The sequence below is a fragment of the Amblyomma maculatum genome, chromosome 1 (genome assembly GCF_055883805.1).
Source record: "Amblyomma maculatum isolate TAMU_Amacu chromosome 1, ASM5588380v1, whole genome shotgun sequence".
Lineage (NCBI taxonomy): Eukaryota > Metazoa > Arthropoda > Arachnida > Ixodida > Ixodidae > Amblyomma > Amblyomma maculatum.
In genome coordinates this window covers 214731245-214746566 of record NC_139344.1, presented here as the reverse complement: position 1 = coordinate 214746566, position 15322 = coordinate 214731245, and the positions used below count along the sequence as shown (strand labels likewise).

At 48.1% G+C, this 15322-nt stretch overlaps 1 protein-coding gene across 2 annotated transcripts in view; it reads right to left on the bottom strand.

Moving 5' to 3' along the window:
- The window catches only part of NK7.1 (homeobox protein NK7.1), a 235193-nt gene that overhangs the window by 72629 nt on the left and 147242 nt on the right, over nt 1–15322 (bottom strand). For both annotated transcript variants that reach the window (XM_084590268.1, XM_084590269.1), the window contains one exon: nt 2997–3364. In XM_084590268.1, the coding sequence (XP_084446394.1) occupies nt 2997–3364 (368 nt within the window). The remainder of the gene's footprint in view (nt 1–2996; nt 3365–15322) is intronic.

The window sequence follows — 15322 nt, the reverse complement described above, 5'->3', positions numbered from 1 at the left end:
GTGCTAACATGTAATTCGCTTCATATCACGTACATCTAAATTGATTTTTAAGGAAAAAAAAAAACAAATATCTGAAAAAATTATTCTGACATCTCGCCACAAAAATTTTCATCCGATTGATTTGTCCGTCTCGAGCAGACTGGAGCACAAAAGAGACACGCTCAGTTCGCCACACAAATTCGTCCGTCTAGACACCAAAATTTCGAGCCGTAGACCATTTCAATACTTTCTAGTTCATAAAAACATGTAGGAGAACGCTTTTCTCTTTTTTTTTTCTGCGCCTGAATAAGAGATTTCAAAAGAAACCTGATATTATGAAGTTAAGAATCCCTTACTCTCCTCCTTTCTCCTGCATTGCTTGATTTCACTAAAATTTGAGAGAGAAATAAAGGGCCTTAGCGGAGCGAAATCATTTTTTTTTTTTTTTCATTGCGCTTAACTGCATACAAGCCCCATATATTTTTTCGTCTCTTCTATCTCGGCAAATGGTTAACATGCGCAGGCTTTTTCCTGTATACCAGTTGTGTCTTATACGCTGTGCCGTCCATTTCACCCTGTTGCATGTTTTACCGCTACACTAGCACCTTCATCACCTTTGAATCTGTTAGAAGAAACAAGCACCACAAGACCAAAGAGAGGTTGTTCTGGAGGATACAAGAATACAAATTTACAGGACCGGAATATAGAACGATGACGTACAATTCGAAAGGGAGGACTTCGATAAAATGCTCAGATGGTATTGTGCCGGTTTTTCTGGTTTGTTCATGTTTTTTTTAACTGTCAGTATCACGTCCCCTAACAATTTCGCTGCACCATTTTCTGTTAAGTTTCCGTGTAATGTACAGCGGGGTCCTTTATCGAATGTAAGGCAGCAGCCGTGACGTTAGCGCCTGGAAACGGGCATGCATAAGACACAGTTCCGCTCCGCGCCGTCTGCGCAAAGACAAGTTGCTTTGGTTTTTAGTTTGCTGGTTTCTTTGCGGCATCCGACAAAAGCCCCGCAGGTCAACGTGAGTTATGTGCTTTGCGCGCTCCTGGGTGTTGTAGCCTGCGGCAAGCATCGGCACAAACAAGTCAGAGGAAACGGGGGTGGCTGGCGGGGGGCATGAGGAGTTCGTGAAGTAAAAAAAAAATATCTCCTTCCAAGTAGACCAGAGGGAAGCATCCTCGGGCTGCGGACATTACGGTGGAATGCCGAAAGCTGGGCAGGGGCTGCGGGCTTCCGGTCGTCCGATGGGGGGTAACCAAACACCGAGAGTCGGCGGGCACACCGCGGCAGTACGCTCGAGCTCCGCGTCAAAAGGGGCGCTCTTCGAAGAAAGCCGCGGCAACAGCAAAAAGCCTGGACCTCACAATTTCGACCTCACACAATGACGACCTCACTCAACCTCAAACTCACGCGTGAGGTTGAGGTCCAATTTCGTGACCTCACTCAAAAATTTTCGAGCTGTCACCGACCTCACCTCAACCTCACCTCACTCCGTGAGGTTGAGGTCATTTTGAGGTTGAGGTCGACCTCATGAGGTCGAAACCTCATGAGGTTGCCCACCTCTGACCACCGGTGCACAAAAAGAAGGCATTGACCATTTCGTCGGCTAACGGTGCGACCGTTTCAACCGCGTCTTCTCACACGGCTGGCGAAAGTATGCCCGCAAAGATAAAGGTTAATCGCAACTTTCACAGTGACACATAGAACCTGAGAACTAAATCTGAGTGATCATTGGCAATTCGCGTGTAGGCCTGCTTCCATCGTGCCTGAAATCCTCGATGCAGATCGAGCTCAAATCGGATAGAAGTGCCAGTGTGACGGGGGTATTACCCATTGAAGCCAAGCGCATAGAAGTGGCTTTCAACTGAGCCTCGGAAAAACGTAAGCGCACGAGCGCTCACTCTAAACTGCAGTTCAGCAAATCGCTCTAAATAAGTCCCTTGTTAGATAAACTATAGGCTGCAGTACCGTAGTGTATTTACCCTATTATATTTCTCCTCGTAACAAAATGGAGCACGCAGGTCGCTAATGATGACAAGCATGGCTGAGCATGAGAACAGGAAGTCCAGAATGTGCTAAGCAGAGGTACGGTGCAGCCTGTAACCCATTTTACATCTTACCAAGGTGTCTAAACAATGCCTGCACTATTGCAAAGAAACACCACGACGGTGGTCGCCCATCGCCGCCTATTACATTCGTAGAGCAACACAATTCTACTGCCAGCCAATCAAATGCCAATTACGGATCGCAGACAACAGCTTTCATCGCTACCCGAATCAAGAGAAATCTTCGAGACGCGTAGTGACAAGTTTGCGGTTAATAATTAATTACCAGATGCAAGCAAGAAGTTCTCGCGTGTAGAATCTGCGTGGCGTGGAATATGGCGTGCCCAAGCTGGGCGCATACTTGCGGCTGGGCGTGTAGGTGCATTTGTTCCTCTCTAGACTTTTTATTCTTTTTTTTTTTGTTCTTTCCGCCTCTAAGCTTTTACTTGGAATATCGATATCTTAATTTTACGATCTTAGGCGACCTGTTTGCCATGCATGCCACATCAGGGCGGCGGCGCTCTCCGTAACGACGGTGGCTTACACTGCAATGAACCACCGTTCCTAACGTGACCACTTAGTGTGCCACATCACACTGTATCCGAAGCCCCAGGGAGGCGACCTCGCAAAGTGCTGGCCGTGTCCCTCTGGCCTCGTTTCTGGGGCGCCGATAAGCGCGGGGACTCTTAAGACATAGTGCGCAATTTAATTAGCTGAAAGAGGGAAGTGAGCAATTGATACAGTTCCGCCTTGCAGTGGAAGCTGGAATGCCTTTCTCGCTGTGCCACGTGGATATATGCACACTCACTCACTAGAGCAGGGCACGCAAAGTACACCGCCGTGCCCAGTCTCCACTACAAGCTCACGTCGGAAGAAGCCAGGCTAGTCCGGAATGATAGGCGGCCCATGCTTCCAGTGACGCACTTCCGCGTTTCCCTAAATCTCCTTTACGCACCACTCACCTGCGTCTCGGTGACGTTCAGTAGTTTAGCCATCTCCGCGCGCTCGCTGGACGACAGGTACTTCTTTATCTCGAATTGCCTCTCGAGTTCGAAGATCTGTCGTCCCGTGAACGTGGTGCGCGCCTTCTTCTTGCGGGCAGCTTTGTCGCCGCTCTCTCCGCCGTTGACGGGGCTCTCCGAAAGCCGGGCTCGGTTCGCCGCTGGGTTCTGCTGGGCCCCTGGGCTGGCGCCCGAAGGGATGCCGGGGCTGCCGCCCGGGTTGGTCACGGCTGGCGTCGGGGACGCTGCGGCAGAGGGCTCCGCCTCGCGGCCCCCTGGCTCCTTCTTGCGCTTGGCCCCCTTGGGCACGGGCGCCGGCCGCTGCACAGCTGCGCGGGTGAGAATGGGGGCTTGCGTTGGCAAATGATACAAAGAATGCACCTCCACTACTCTGGCAATCGCGGAACATTTTCGAGCCTCCTTCTGGGGCTTTCAACGACCTTGAATGCGCCAAGTAACTTGCACGGCAACGTGCACGCAAGGGAGACCTTGATATTTGCGCACTTTCTACGCACTGTTTCAATCAGTAACATATGAGCAAACCACAAGTTGCTTAACGACGAAGGAGTAAATAAATGCGATAAAGGGACGCAAGTTCAGAAGAGCAATATTTGGTTGTGGAACATCCACGCGTTCTCGCCTGTGGACTTCGTGCTCAATTCTACTCCCAGCATCACGTAAATGCGTCGTAATGTTTCACGGCTAAACCCAAAGACCAACATTACCGATTTTTGCTTTATTCTACGACGAACTACGTCACCCGCCATCGCTTGACTGGCCCGCTGTCCTGACACCTGGATAGGCACAGAACGCGCCTAATTACCGCAGCATCGCTACTTTTGCTAAGAAACTCCCGAGTGGTAACGACGCTCTTGGACGCAAGCGTCATCTAAAGCACCCGTTTTAATCTAACCAAGTGCGGTCACCATCTCACCGCTACAGGCTGTCACGTACGCAAAAGTAACGCTTATCTCTCCAACCATTTTAATAGGAAAACAGATGTGCATACAAATGACTGCCGGGAAGCCGTTGAGGCTGTCTCCGCGACTTCCTGAAGTAAGTGGTTCTGTTCAAAATCTGTACTTGTTAGTCGCTGCGCAACCCCCAACTCCCTCTTATCGCCATTATCAGGATTCTGTGTTTTAAGAGGACTTACTTACCCGTTACGTTCCTTCAATGTACCAGCAGCTCGCAAAAACGCCATCTTCGATTTACGTGCGTATTTATAGTAATCACACGGAAGGCGTGGTGTCATTCCATTAGAGCTGCCAAGTATTTGTGAAAAAAAAAAATGTTTCGCTATTGATTTCGCTATATATATATATATAATTTTTTGCTATTGATTTCGCTATATATATATATATATATATATATTGTCATTTTAGCATATAAAACTTCAATATGGTATGTTTTATTTTATCCATGAAAGAAATATCCCCAATTCTGTTAAAGGCGTGTTAGCAGATGTATTAACGCTATCTTATTTCCCCAGTGTTCAGCGATTGTTTCACATGTTGAAACATCCCTCTTTTAGTGATCGGGGAGCAGTTGTGGCGTAGCTATGGAAGTGGCGTTGCTCTAAAGTTAGCGGATCGCCTAACACGGCCGTACTTCGACGAGCACGACAAAATGCATTCGATAGTGCAGCGATTTCAGATTACGTTTCAGAGCCGGTGGTTGTCGCATGCGGTTCGGCTATGGTCGATCCTCATTGCCCACAGTGTTAATTTGGCAAGTAAAATTGAAAAAACGGTAAAAACAAATACAAATATGTTCAGAGACAAGCAACAGTTTTTTTTTTTTTTATCACAGAGGAAAGCGGTCGTACGAAGTAAAAAAAATATATATATTACAGGATTGGACTTAGCTTCTCTTAGGAGCTTAATGGCGAAAGGTGTCCTTCTCCTCTTCTTCCTCTTCTGTCTACCTCTTCTCTTCTTGCTCTAGCTTACTTTCTTTTCTTTGGCTACGTCGCCAGCACCTATTGCGCCGTCTTTACCGGAGAAATTATGCTGACGTCCCAACTTATTGCGATGTCTCGCTGACACATCTCGCGGAATCTCGCATAATTAATCTCGCTTAGACATTTCGCGAACACATCTCGTAGACGCTGCCACCAGCTACGGCTTAAGTCAGTGGCGTAGCCGCCACAAAAATATTTCGGGGGGGGATTATAGCTCTCCGGTATAAAACGTAGGCGAAAAAAGGCCGAAAGGGGTGGGAGGGCAACGCTTAGAAAATTTCGGAACTACCTGTTCTGACACCTAATCTCCTCACTCCACCACACTCTGGTTTAAGGGCTAGTAAGGATCAAAATTCACGCTCGCAGCAGTTTCAAAACAAAACCACTTTGGCAAAACAGCACTTGGCCTGCCGTGCTCCACCCGCGCTGTAGTGTTTGCCGCTGCTCGCTGCTCCAGCCCACACAGGAGAAAGGCCACGTTACGGGTGCACCACGCAGTGATCTTGAGTGACCGATGTCGCTTTGGGGCTCGCCAAAAACGCGCGCTTTTCGAATAAGCTGTCAGCGGCGAAAAATAGTTGCGCCTTGGCGGCCAGGGTAATGTCACTCTTGAAACTTCAAAAAGTGGTGTGCATCTTACTAACGGCCGGCTACTAACGGACACTAACGGTTACCAACGGACAAATTTTTCATTAGAACCTGGCGCCTGACTGACAGGGGGTAAGAAGAAAACAATTTAAAATAATTAACGAGCTTACTACTAGTTAGCATAATTCACCCCTTTTGCCCCGCCGGGGTGGCGCAGTGGTACGGCGCTCGACTACTGTGCCCAAGGAGAGGGATCGAATCCCGGTCTCGGCGGCTGCGTCTCGGTGGAGGCAAAACGGAGTGGCGTCCGTGTGCTGTGCGATGTCAGTGCACGTTAAAGAACCCCAGGTAGTAGAAATTTCCGGAATCCTCCATTACGGCGTCTCTCATAGCCTGCGTTGATTTGGGACGTTAAACTCCACAAACTAAACCAATTCACCCCTTTTCTTATGTCCTCCAATACTGCTAGCACATTGCCGCAGAAGCCACCTAGATATCTCGAAAGGACGATTTTTAAAAATTCCGCTTCTCTTTAGCTGAAGCACCCCGTAGATGTTCAGTGTGGCGAAAGCGAGCATGATAGCGTACGGGTACTTGCGCGAAAGAAATGACTAAATTCTGAAAGAGAGACGTTCTATTCTATATTTTAATTCCACCGGCAACAGGAGTCCGACGGCTCGGATGCTCATATTTGGAGGCAGGGGCCAAATTCTGTAACGATCCATTTCCTTCACAATCAGTCTGGTCTTTGTCATTGGTATCCCTTCCCATTGGCGTTGGACATCCGAGAAGTCGTGATAAAAGGCGTTCATAAAGTTTGCATTATAAGCACCATAAATTTGAGTCAGGCGTACTGAGAGATATCAAAATTGACATATGTCCATCTACATTTAGCGGAATGTAGAAATTGTGCTCTATATAGTACCGCTACAGAATCGAATCAGAAACGGCGTCATCCAATGACAAATTGTCAGTGCTCCCTGATCTGAAGGGGCACCATGCAAAGAAGATTCATGCTGAGCTATTGACAGGGTGCAATGACAATACCACAAGCCTGGACGACCAAGAACGTAGCGGCCGAACAGTCGCTCAGTGCTGCTACAGGGGAGTCTCTATAGTGCTCGCTGACATGGCTGATTAGCATCGAATGAATACTGGATGGAGGAAGCTTGAGCGCTGGGGTAGGAGGACGACGAAGTGTCTCTGCTGGGGTGGCTGCTCATCGCTTGAGTGAAAACCTTACCTTTCGCGTAAATACGATCCTTACATCAAGAGAATTGACTTCTCAGAGTCCGAGGAGGTTCCGACCGCTCAGTGGCACTCATCACGTAATTCCTGCAGCTGAACTGCGCTCTGGGACTAGGCCTAGTTCCGTCCGTGGCACGCTGGCGGAGGTACCTTCGTCGGCGCCGCCTGTTTCGACGGCATTACCGACTGCACAATTGACATCCGAGCCTGGGTCCCAACTCCTGGTTCCTGCTCCTGGTCCATCGGCTGCAGCACATATCCTGCCGTCTCAAAATGCACATCAGCCCGTGAGTGATCTGTCCCGAGGGCGGAGGTCGGGAATGGCTAACCAGCTTCCACTTGGTGATGGAGTTTCCACCAATGTGAGTGAGCAGCCGAGCACGCCAATGGACGTGTCTTCAGCGCTACCTTCGGGACGGGCGGCACAGCGCGGTGCTCAGAAGCGTCCTTCAGAAGACATTGCACCGGGATCATCTACCGCAAACAACAGTTCACAAGGCAAGCGTTCCTGTACAACAACTGATCACCCGGTATTTTCAACACCCGGATCACCATGCTATAAAGTGACCATTAAGGCTCTGACAACCAAGTGCCTTACTGAGATACCGAACAGAGTTATTCAGGCGAATCTGGACGCATGTCTTGGAACCAAAGGTTTCTGTGGTTTCACGGCCAGGAAGAAGTCGAATACAATTGCTGTGTGGCTCGCGAGTTTGGCTGCTGTTGAGTGTCTTCAAACACTTAAGTGTATTTCAGTAACAAGCGAAGTCTCGGTTCCAGTCCAGGTTTACCTTGTTGATGGTTCCGATCTACAACGCTGCATTGTCTACAACGTAGACGTTGATGAGGACCAGGCTACACTTCAGCGTGAGCTCTACTGCCCTACTCATCGTGTGATTCAAGCTCGTCGCATGGGAAAGGGGCGCTCTTGCATCGTCACCTTGCAAGGCCCCGTGACTCGCCCAACTCGCCTATACTATTATGGCTGCATTCTACGCCCTTGACCATATAAACCAAGTGTCGTCTACTGTTATACCTGTTTCCGACCTGGACATATGCATAGGTCCTGTCCTTTTACAACACCAGATGACGCTATGCCAGAAGAAACAGTATCTTACCGATGCGGACTTTGCAAAGCTAATGACCATGACATCACCTCTCCAACTTGCCCAACAAAGCCGAAAGCAACTCAAAAGGTCCGTCGTGGAATACAAAGGCAATGGTCTCAACAGGGTACTTCACCACCGATTCAGACATTCAACACATTCGAGGCTCTCCAGTTGGATGACGATGAATGGCCACAGCTATCTGAGACAGAGCCACCGGCAATCTGTACACCACATGCTTACAGCGCTAATGTGAGTACACAACGTCGTCACAAACAGAGTACAAACGGGAAGGACATGCCGGAACCTCCGCACGACGATGTGACAGCAGTTGACGACCAAATTGAAAGGCTTTTAGCGGAGGTCTATAAGGTCCGCAAACATCGTGAACTGCTTGCTCGTCGTAGGCGAGCTACGGAATCTCAGACCGCGAATATCAAGGCTGCCTCGCCAACGATTATGTCCCACACTCCCATGCCGTTCACTGATTCCCAAAAGTCTTCTGCTGCCCTGCCTGATAACTCTTCGAAATCGTTACTGAGGTTTATGGTCACTCAATTATCTAACCTGACATCTGTGCTTTTGCGACATCTGGACTCATAATCAAGATGGCGACTGCAAGATATCGCGGTGTGCTTCAGTGGAACTGTAGAGGGCTCTCCACAAAGGTTGGAGAGCTCAAATCCCGTCTTCGCATGAACAAGCTTCATGCATGGGCCATGCTACTGCAGGAGACGAACGCGTTGCCACCCATTCCTGGTTTCAGTGGATACGTGTCTCCTTCCATGGACGACCGACGTGTGCACACGGATACTCCTCCGGGAAAGGTGGCTGTGTATGTTGACACACGGTTTCCTCAGGTACGCCTTGCTCTGGAAAATTGGTGTACTTCATATCAGGAGGTTGTTGCAGTGGCAGTCAAATTTGGTAAGGCAACTGTTGTAGTTGTGTCAGTCTATGTAAGACCTGGTGGTGGCTCTCCCTCCCGCATAAACCTGGGATGGTTACTGAATGTTAGGCAACAATACCCGGGATGTCCAGTTTTAGTTGGGGGTGACTTCAATGCGCCTCACCCGGACTGGGGATACCCCGCCTTAAGTCCTTGCGGCAGGCGAGTGCGAGACGCCTTTACGGATGCGCTGTTTATTCTCCTGAACCATCCAGATACACCAACAAGGACTGTGCTTCATACTAGGAGTGGAACATACGCTCCAGATCTTACGTGGTGGTCAGGAACCGGCACCCCCTCGTGGCACTTAGAGAGCCGGACTGCTGGGGCAGTGACCATCATCCTATTGTCATCGGTCTCTATCCATCACAGGCCCGACGATTACGCCGCAAGTGTACAGTTGTCCATTGGGACAATTTCCGCGCCATTCTTCAAAACCACTCTGTGGAGTCGGCACCATCGCTTCTAGACCGCATAAAAAGCGCACTAAATGAGGCTACAACCATTACCTGGGTGGAGGTTGGTCGACCAACACCGGATGTGCCTCTGCTCAACTTGTGGGCTGCTCGTCGACAAGCGGAATTGTCTGCAACCAGAGACCCAACTTCTGCGCATGCACGTACAAGGCTAAATTACATTACTGCTAAGGCTCGAAGGTATGAGCGTGATCTCTCACGACGACAATGGTACCTGTGGTGCGAGCAGCTCTCCACACAGTCATCGAATGCCCATCTTTGGCGAACTTTCCATGCCATGGAGCACGGTTGTTGTCGTCCTGATTCAGCGGCCACAGCATGCTTTGCAGCAAACTTGTCTCCGAATGATTTCGCAAGACAAGCAGCACGCAAGTTTTTCCCCAAGCACGACGTGTTGCCTGCACCAGTTACAAGACCTTACTTGTGGGGCATGCCAGCCCATGTCGATAAGCTGCCATCTGCTGCCGACACCGAGGGAATTGCGAGCCCATTCTCCATGCCCGAATTGCTTGCAGCTATAGATGAAGCCAACCGAAAGACAGCGCCCGGTCCGGACTCCATTACGTACGAGGTTTACAAGAACCTCAGTGGTGATGCACTTCCTCAACTCCTTGACACCATTAACAAGGTATGGCTAGACAGCGATGTACCAGACAGCTGGAAACCGGCTATTGTGATCCCTATTCCAAAGCCGGGGAAAGCACCAACAGACCTAAGCAACTTTCGACCTATTTCCTTAACGGCAACAATTTGCAAGATTGCTGAGAAAATGCTCGCCACACGAATCTCGTGGTGGCTTGAACATCACGGTTTCTACCACCCGGCCCAGATTGGCTTTCGACCATCTATAGGCACAGAAGACGGATTGGCTGTCTTGGCGTCCTCCGTATTATCATCAATACGCAGCCACAATGTACGCACCGTCCTCGCCATGGATGTAGAAAAGGCTTACGATAATATCAGTCATGCTGCCATTCTGGATTCAATTGACATGCTTCATTTACCACTTAGAGTACGCAATTTTGTAAAATCTTTCCTTGAAAGTAGACAATTTGCAATACGCCTCAATAACGAGGCCATAGGATCATTTGTCCCTCTTCGCGGCGTACCCCATGGATCGGTGTTGTCACCAACATTATTTAATATTACGTTTATCTCAATTGCATGGCGGTTACATGAAATTTCTGATGTTAAATTCTTAATATACGCTGATGACATCACGGTGTGGAGCACACACAACGACCTACTGACTCAATCATCGGCCCTGCAATCAGCTTTAGATATTACGTGCACATATGCATCTTCCATTGGCCTTGAACTTTCCGCCAGTAAAACTACGTTCATATCAGTCGCCAACCGCTGGGGTCGCCGTAAACTATCGGCAACTCCTATTCGTCTACATCTATCCGGAACCCCACTTCAGGAAAGTCCAACAGTAAAAATATTGGGCTTAACAATTCATGAGTCAGGAACTGGAACTATATGGCTGTCTGGCGCTAAAAAACAGGCGTTACAGACACTGGGTTTAATTAGACACATTGCTCCAAAAATGGGCGGCGCTCGCTCAGATGTTGCGAGACAGTTGGTGAGGGCAGTTGTGCAACCGCGCCTTGTTTATCAAGCCCAATTTCAGCATTTGACAAGGGCACAATGGGATCGACTTGAGGCTATAGATCGAGAGGCAATGAGGGTCATCACCTGCCTCCCTCGCATTACATCAGTCGTGGCGCTCCAAGAAAACGCACAACTAAACACAATAGATGAACTGGTGCAGCAACGACGTGATGCACGCAAGCTTAAGGCCACACTCTCTCACGCAACGTGCGCTCTGAAGGCTTATGCTTCGAAACATTCAATACTACCACCGCCACTGCCAGTTCTTCCTCCTTGGCGTTTTGTACAGCTGAGCGATAACAAGCCAACTGATTTACGCCGACCAAGAACACAGGAAACGGCGTCGTCACTTCGCGACCGAATTATGGAACAAGACGCCCACTTGCCACATGGTTCCATTATAATTTACGTCGACGCAAGCATCAAAGCCTGTGAAGTGATAACAGCAGTTTACTGTCCTAGCAAATCTTCATTGAACAAGACGTCAACATTTCAATTACCGGAACCTCCATCTTCTTTTTGTGCGGAACTGCTTGCAGTGCAAGAGGCGCTTCGCTCTGTGACCGCCATTCCCATGCTTCCCACGGCCCATATTATCATACGTACAGATGCTCTCCAGGTGACAAAGCTACTTAGACGAGTTAGTAGTAGCCCGGAAATCTGCCAGAACATACACAGTCTAGCGGCTCGCATACCAAATCCAATTCGTATTGAATGGACCCCGCGTGACCTTTTAAGTGCTCAAAGCCAAGTAGATTCTGCGACCCGCCTTTCAAACTCAACATCGACATCGCCAAACCTCATAAAATAGGACAATGCCACCCTGCTTTTAACAAGAAAGGAGCACCTCCGGCGCCGTACACGTGCTCTTATACCTCCGTGTACGGTAAGCCTCCCCCGCGGTCTAACCCGTGCAGCGGAGGTGGCGCTTCGGAGGATTAGAGTTGGGGTGGCCCTAAACCAGCAGTGATCCGAAAGTGGCCACAATTTCGGTATTTATATCCACACCCTGGGTGCCCCATCTGCAAGTCTAAAAATATAGAAGCTGACATCCATCACCTACTGTGGGATTGCCCAGCGTTGAAGCCAACGCGGATCCGGCACCTGGTGGCAGCTGGCCTCTCCCCTCATAATCTGGAGTCATATGCTGTTTGGACACTGGGACCGCATCATCGTTCACTCCTCGATTTCATTGCACCAGCCAACCTTTTTTCATTTATTTGACCACACCCTTCATCCATCATAACATTCCTTTTATGCCCTGAGGCAATAAACTTCGCAAAATATATATATATATATATATATATATATATATATATATATATATATATATATATATATATATATATATATATATATATATATATATATATATATATATATATATATATATATACTGGAACGGGTAAATGTGAGTGCAGGCTCAGTGCATGCCATTATTCACAATAGTCTGCATACAGATACATGACGAAGGTTGCCGCGCTTGCTAAAGACACCCGGTCTGCATCGTTACCAATGCATGCGCCACTTCACTCCTGCAGCACTTGGCGGTCTTAGGATGCAGAATATTGGCCCACAGTCCGCATTCAGCTGACCTCGCACCAAGCGACTTCTTTCTCATCCCTCCCATAAAGGAAGCACACTGTGCGGGTAACACAGCTGGGACGACAAGGAGGTGATTCCTCAAGTCGAGCTTTTCCCGAACTCTCAAAGTTAGGAGGTGTACAGATAATAATTGCGGCAGCTCGTAGAACAATGGCAGAAATCTGTGGTCTTGGGAGAAAAATATGCAAATAAATAACGAACCCGAAGCCAAATATATTACGTCCTTACCTGCGTTCCTTCATACCAATAATACGAACTTTATGAACGCCCCTAGAAACACGCCCACGATTGCATTTACTTGCCTAAACATGTCTCGATGTCACACTGGCGAACTATAGTCCCGACACCTACGAGCAAAGCAGCATGGAGGTACGCCTAGCGAGCTTTATCGCCGCTAATCCAGTTCAGGCAAAAAAAAAAAAAAAAGAAAGAAAAAAAGAAAAAAACGGGCGTCGGCTGCGCAAGGAATGGGGGTAGCGCCATCCGCGTTGCTTGGTCGGAATGGATGTTCCGGCAGGCGGCTGACTAGCTAGCAGTGACGCCGAGGCCAGACTGGTCGTTTATTTCTATTTCTTTTTTTTTTATTTATTGATACTGTTGGCCCAGGGGCCGTTACAGGGTGGATATATATATATATATATATATATATATATATATATATATATATATATATATATATATATATATATGTGTATATTTTTTTTTTCTTTTCCTCATTACACCGTGCACTCATGCCTCACGCACGAACACAGTAAAGGGGGGATACACGCGCTGTACACAACACATAGCAAATCACAACACAAGGCATAAAGGACATTTTTGAAAAAAAAAGAAAAAAATGGCATTGCAAGGAAAGAAAACTGGTGTCGCAGAACAAATGCAATGCACTAAAAACAATTGCAATAAAAGATCTTGTGAAAAGGTGTGAACAATCGGGGACCAAAAAATGAACATTTTCCGCAAGGTAATTCAATGTAGCCTTTTGAAATTGAGAAGTAGTACCTATCTGAGTGATCTCACATGGTAATGAGTTCCATTTTTCTATCGTGTGAGGGAAAAAAGAATATTTAAATATGTCAGTTCTTGCAGCTAAGGGCATTATTTTGTACGGGTGGTTGTGTCTGACTGAGCGTGCACCTTTTTTTGACCTTTTTTGAATATAACGTTCGGTCTTAAAATAAAAGTAATTCGTATAAATGGAATGGAGGAACTTAAGCCTGGCCGTCATTCGCCGCTGGGATAATTTCTGCAAGTTCAAAGTAGTTAGCATGGCTGTGACTGAATCAGTTGTTTTGTATTTGGACAAGATAAACCTTGCTGCTCTCCTCTGAATTCTTTCGATTTGATCAATTTGGTTCTTTTTATGCGGATCTCATATAATACTAGACTACTCTAAACTGGGACGTACTAAGGTTAGGTAGGCTGTGAGGTTCACAGTTTCACAAGAAAGTTATGGTACTTAAGATGGAAATTAAAAAATGCTACGGGACCATTTTTTAATTTCCGTCTTAAGTACCATAACTTTCTTTTGTTTGTTATTGGTCTTTTGTACCCACTTGCTGTTGCTTTTGTTACAATGAAGTCGGCACAATCAAATAAACGGGAAATTGGATGAGCCGTTACAGAATCCGACCTCAGTACGAGTTCACAAACGCCACGCAATTCAGTGTGCGGCGTTCGTACGGTTGCTCCCCTTGTTTCCTCTCCCTCATCCATCCCCTTGTCCACTTTAAAGATTAGTATCCGCGTTTGGATAAAGCTAATAAAGAATTATTTCCAAATAGTCTCGCACATTACGCTTCGCTGCAGAGCGAACACGTTCTGCGAATTAGCTCCGTTCACAGAAAACACGTGCTTGCGTCTCTTTGTATTTTTTCATTGCATGTTGAAGTCGCATTCGCACGAATATTGTTGTCTCCGCTGAGCAACCTGGCGACCCAACATTAAATAAAAATAAAACCTCAGTGATATATGGATTAAGCTGAATCCAGAAATCAATGCCACCAATTGTCATTGGCTATAATGAATATATTGTTACGGAGGACAAGGAAAAAGAAGGGGGCAGTGGCGCGGGCAGGAGCGCTCGCACAAGGCCCGCGAACATTCATTAAACGTCATTACCATCGCCATCGGTCATGTTCTGTCTCCTGTCTTCATCGGCTTGCCGCTTCATAACATTTGGTTCGAGGTGCGGCGTACGACATCCCCATCCTCGCCTTGGAGCATCGAGGCCATCTTCAAGCCGGGACCATCACCGAGGGCCCAGGGACATCGCCGAGCAGCTTCGCCCCAGCCCTTCAAGCCCAGACCTGAACAACTACCACCGCCCAGCCCCCAGCCCGGACCTGAAGACAAGAACAGACAGACCAATCAGAACCGAGACGAAGAACCCGAAAGACCCGAAGGAACCGATGGACACGAACACGCAACCCCCGCCCAAGCTGCCCGACGTGACCTCGAGCCATCGGTCCTATGGACTCTGGTGACTGATGGTTGACAGCTCCAGGGGAGGCGGATGACCCACGCATCAGATATCGTACCGGCAAGCCGTTCTATTCATCATTCTTCCTTCTTCCTCTTCTTCTTCAAGCATCCAGACACGTCCATCGTCATGCCATCAAATCATTAACATCGCTAAACTTCCTCGTCCACGATCGGGACGATCGCTCGGTGGCCCCGGGTCATGTTACGGACGACAAGGAAGAAGAAGCGGGCAGTGGCGCGGGCAGTGGCGCGGG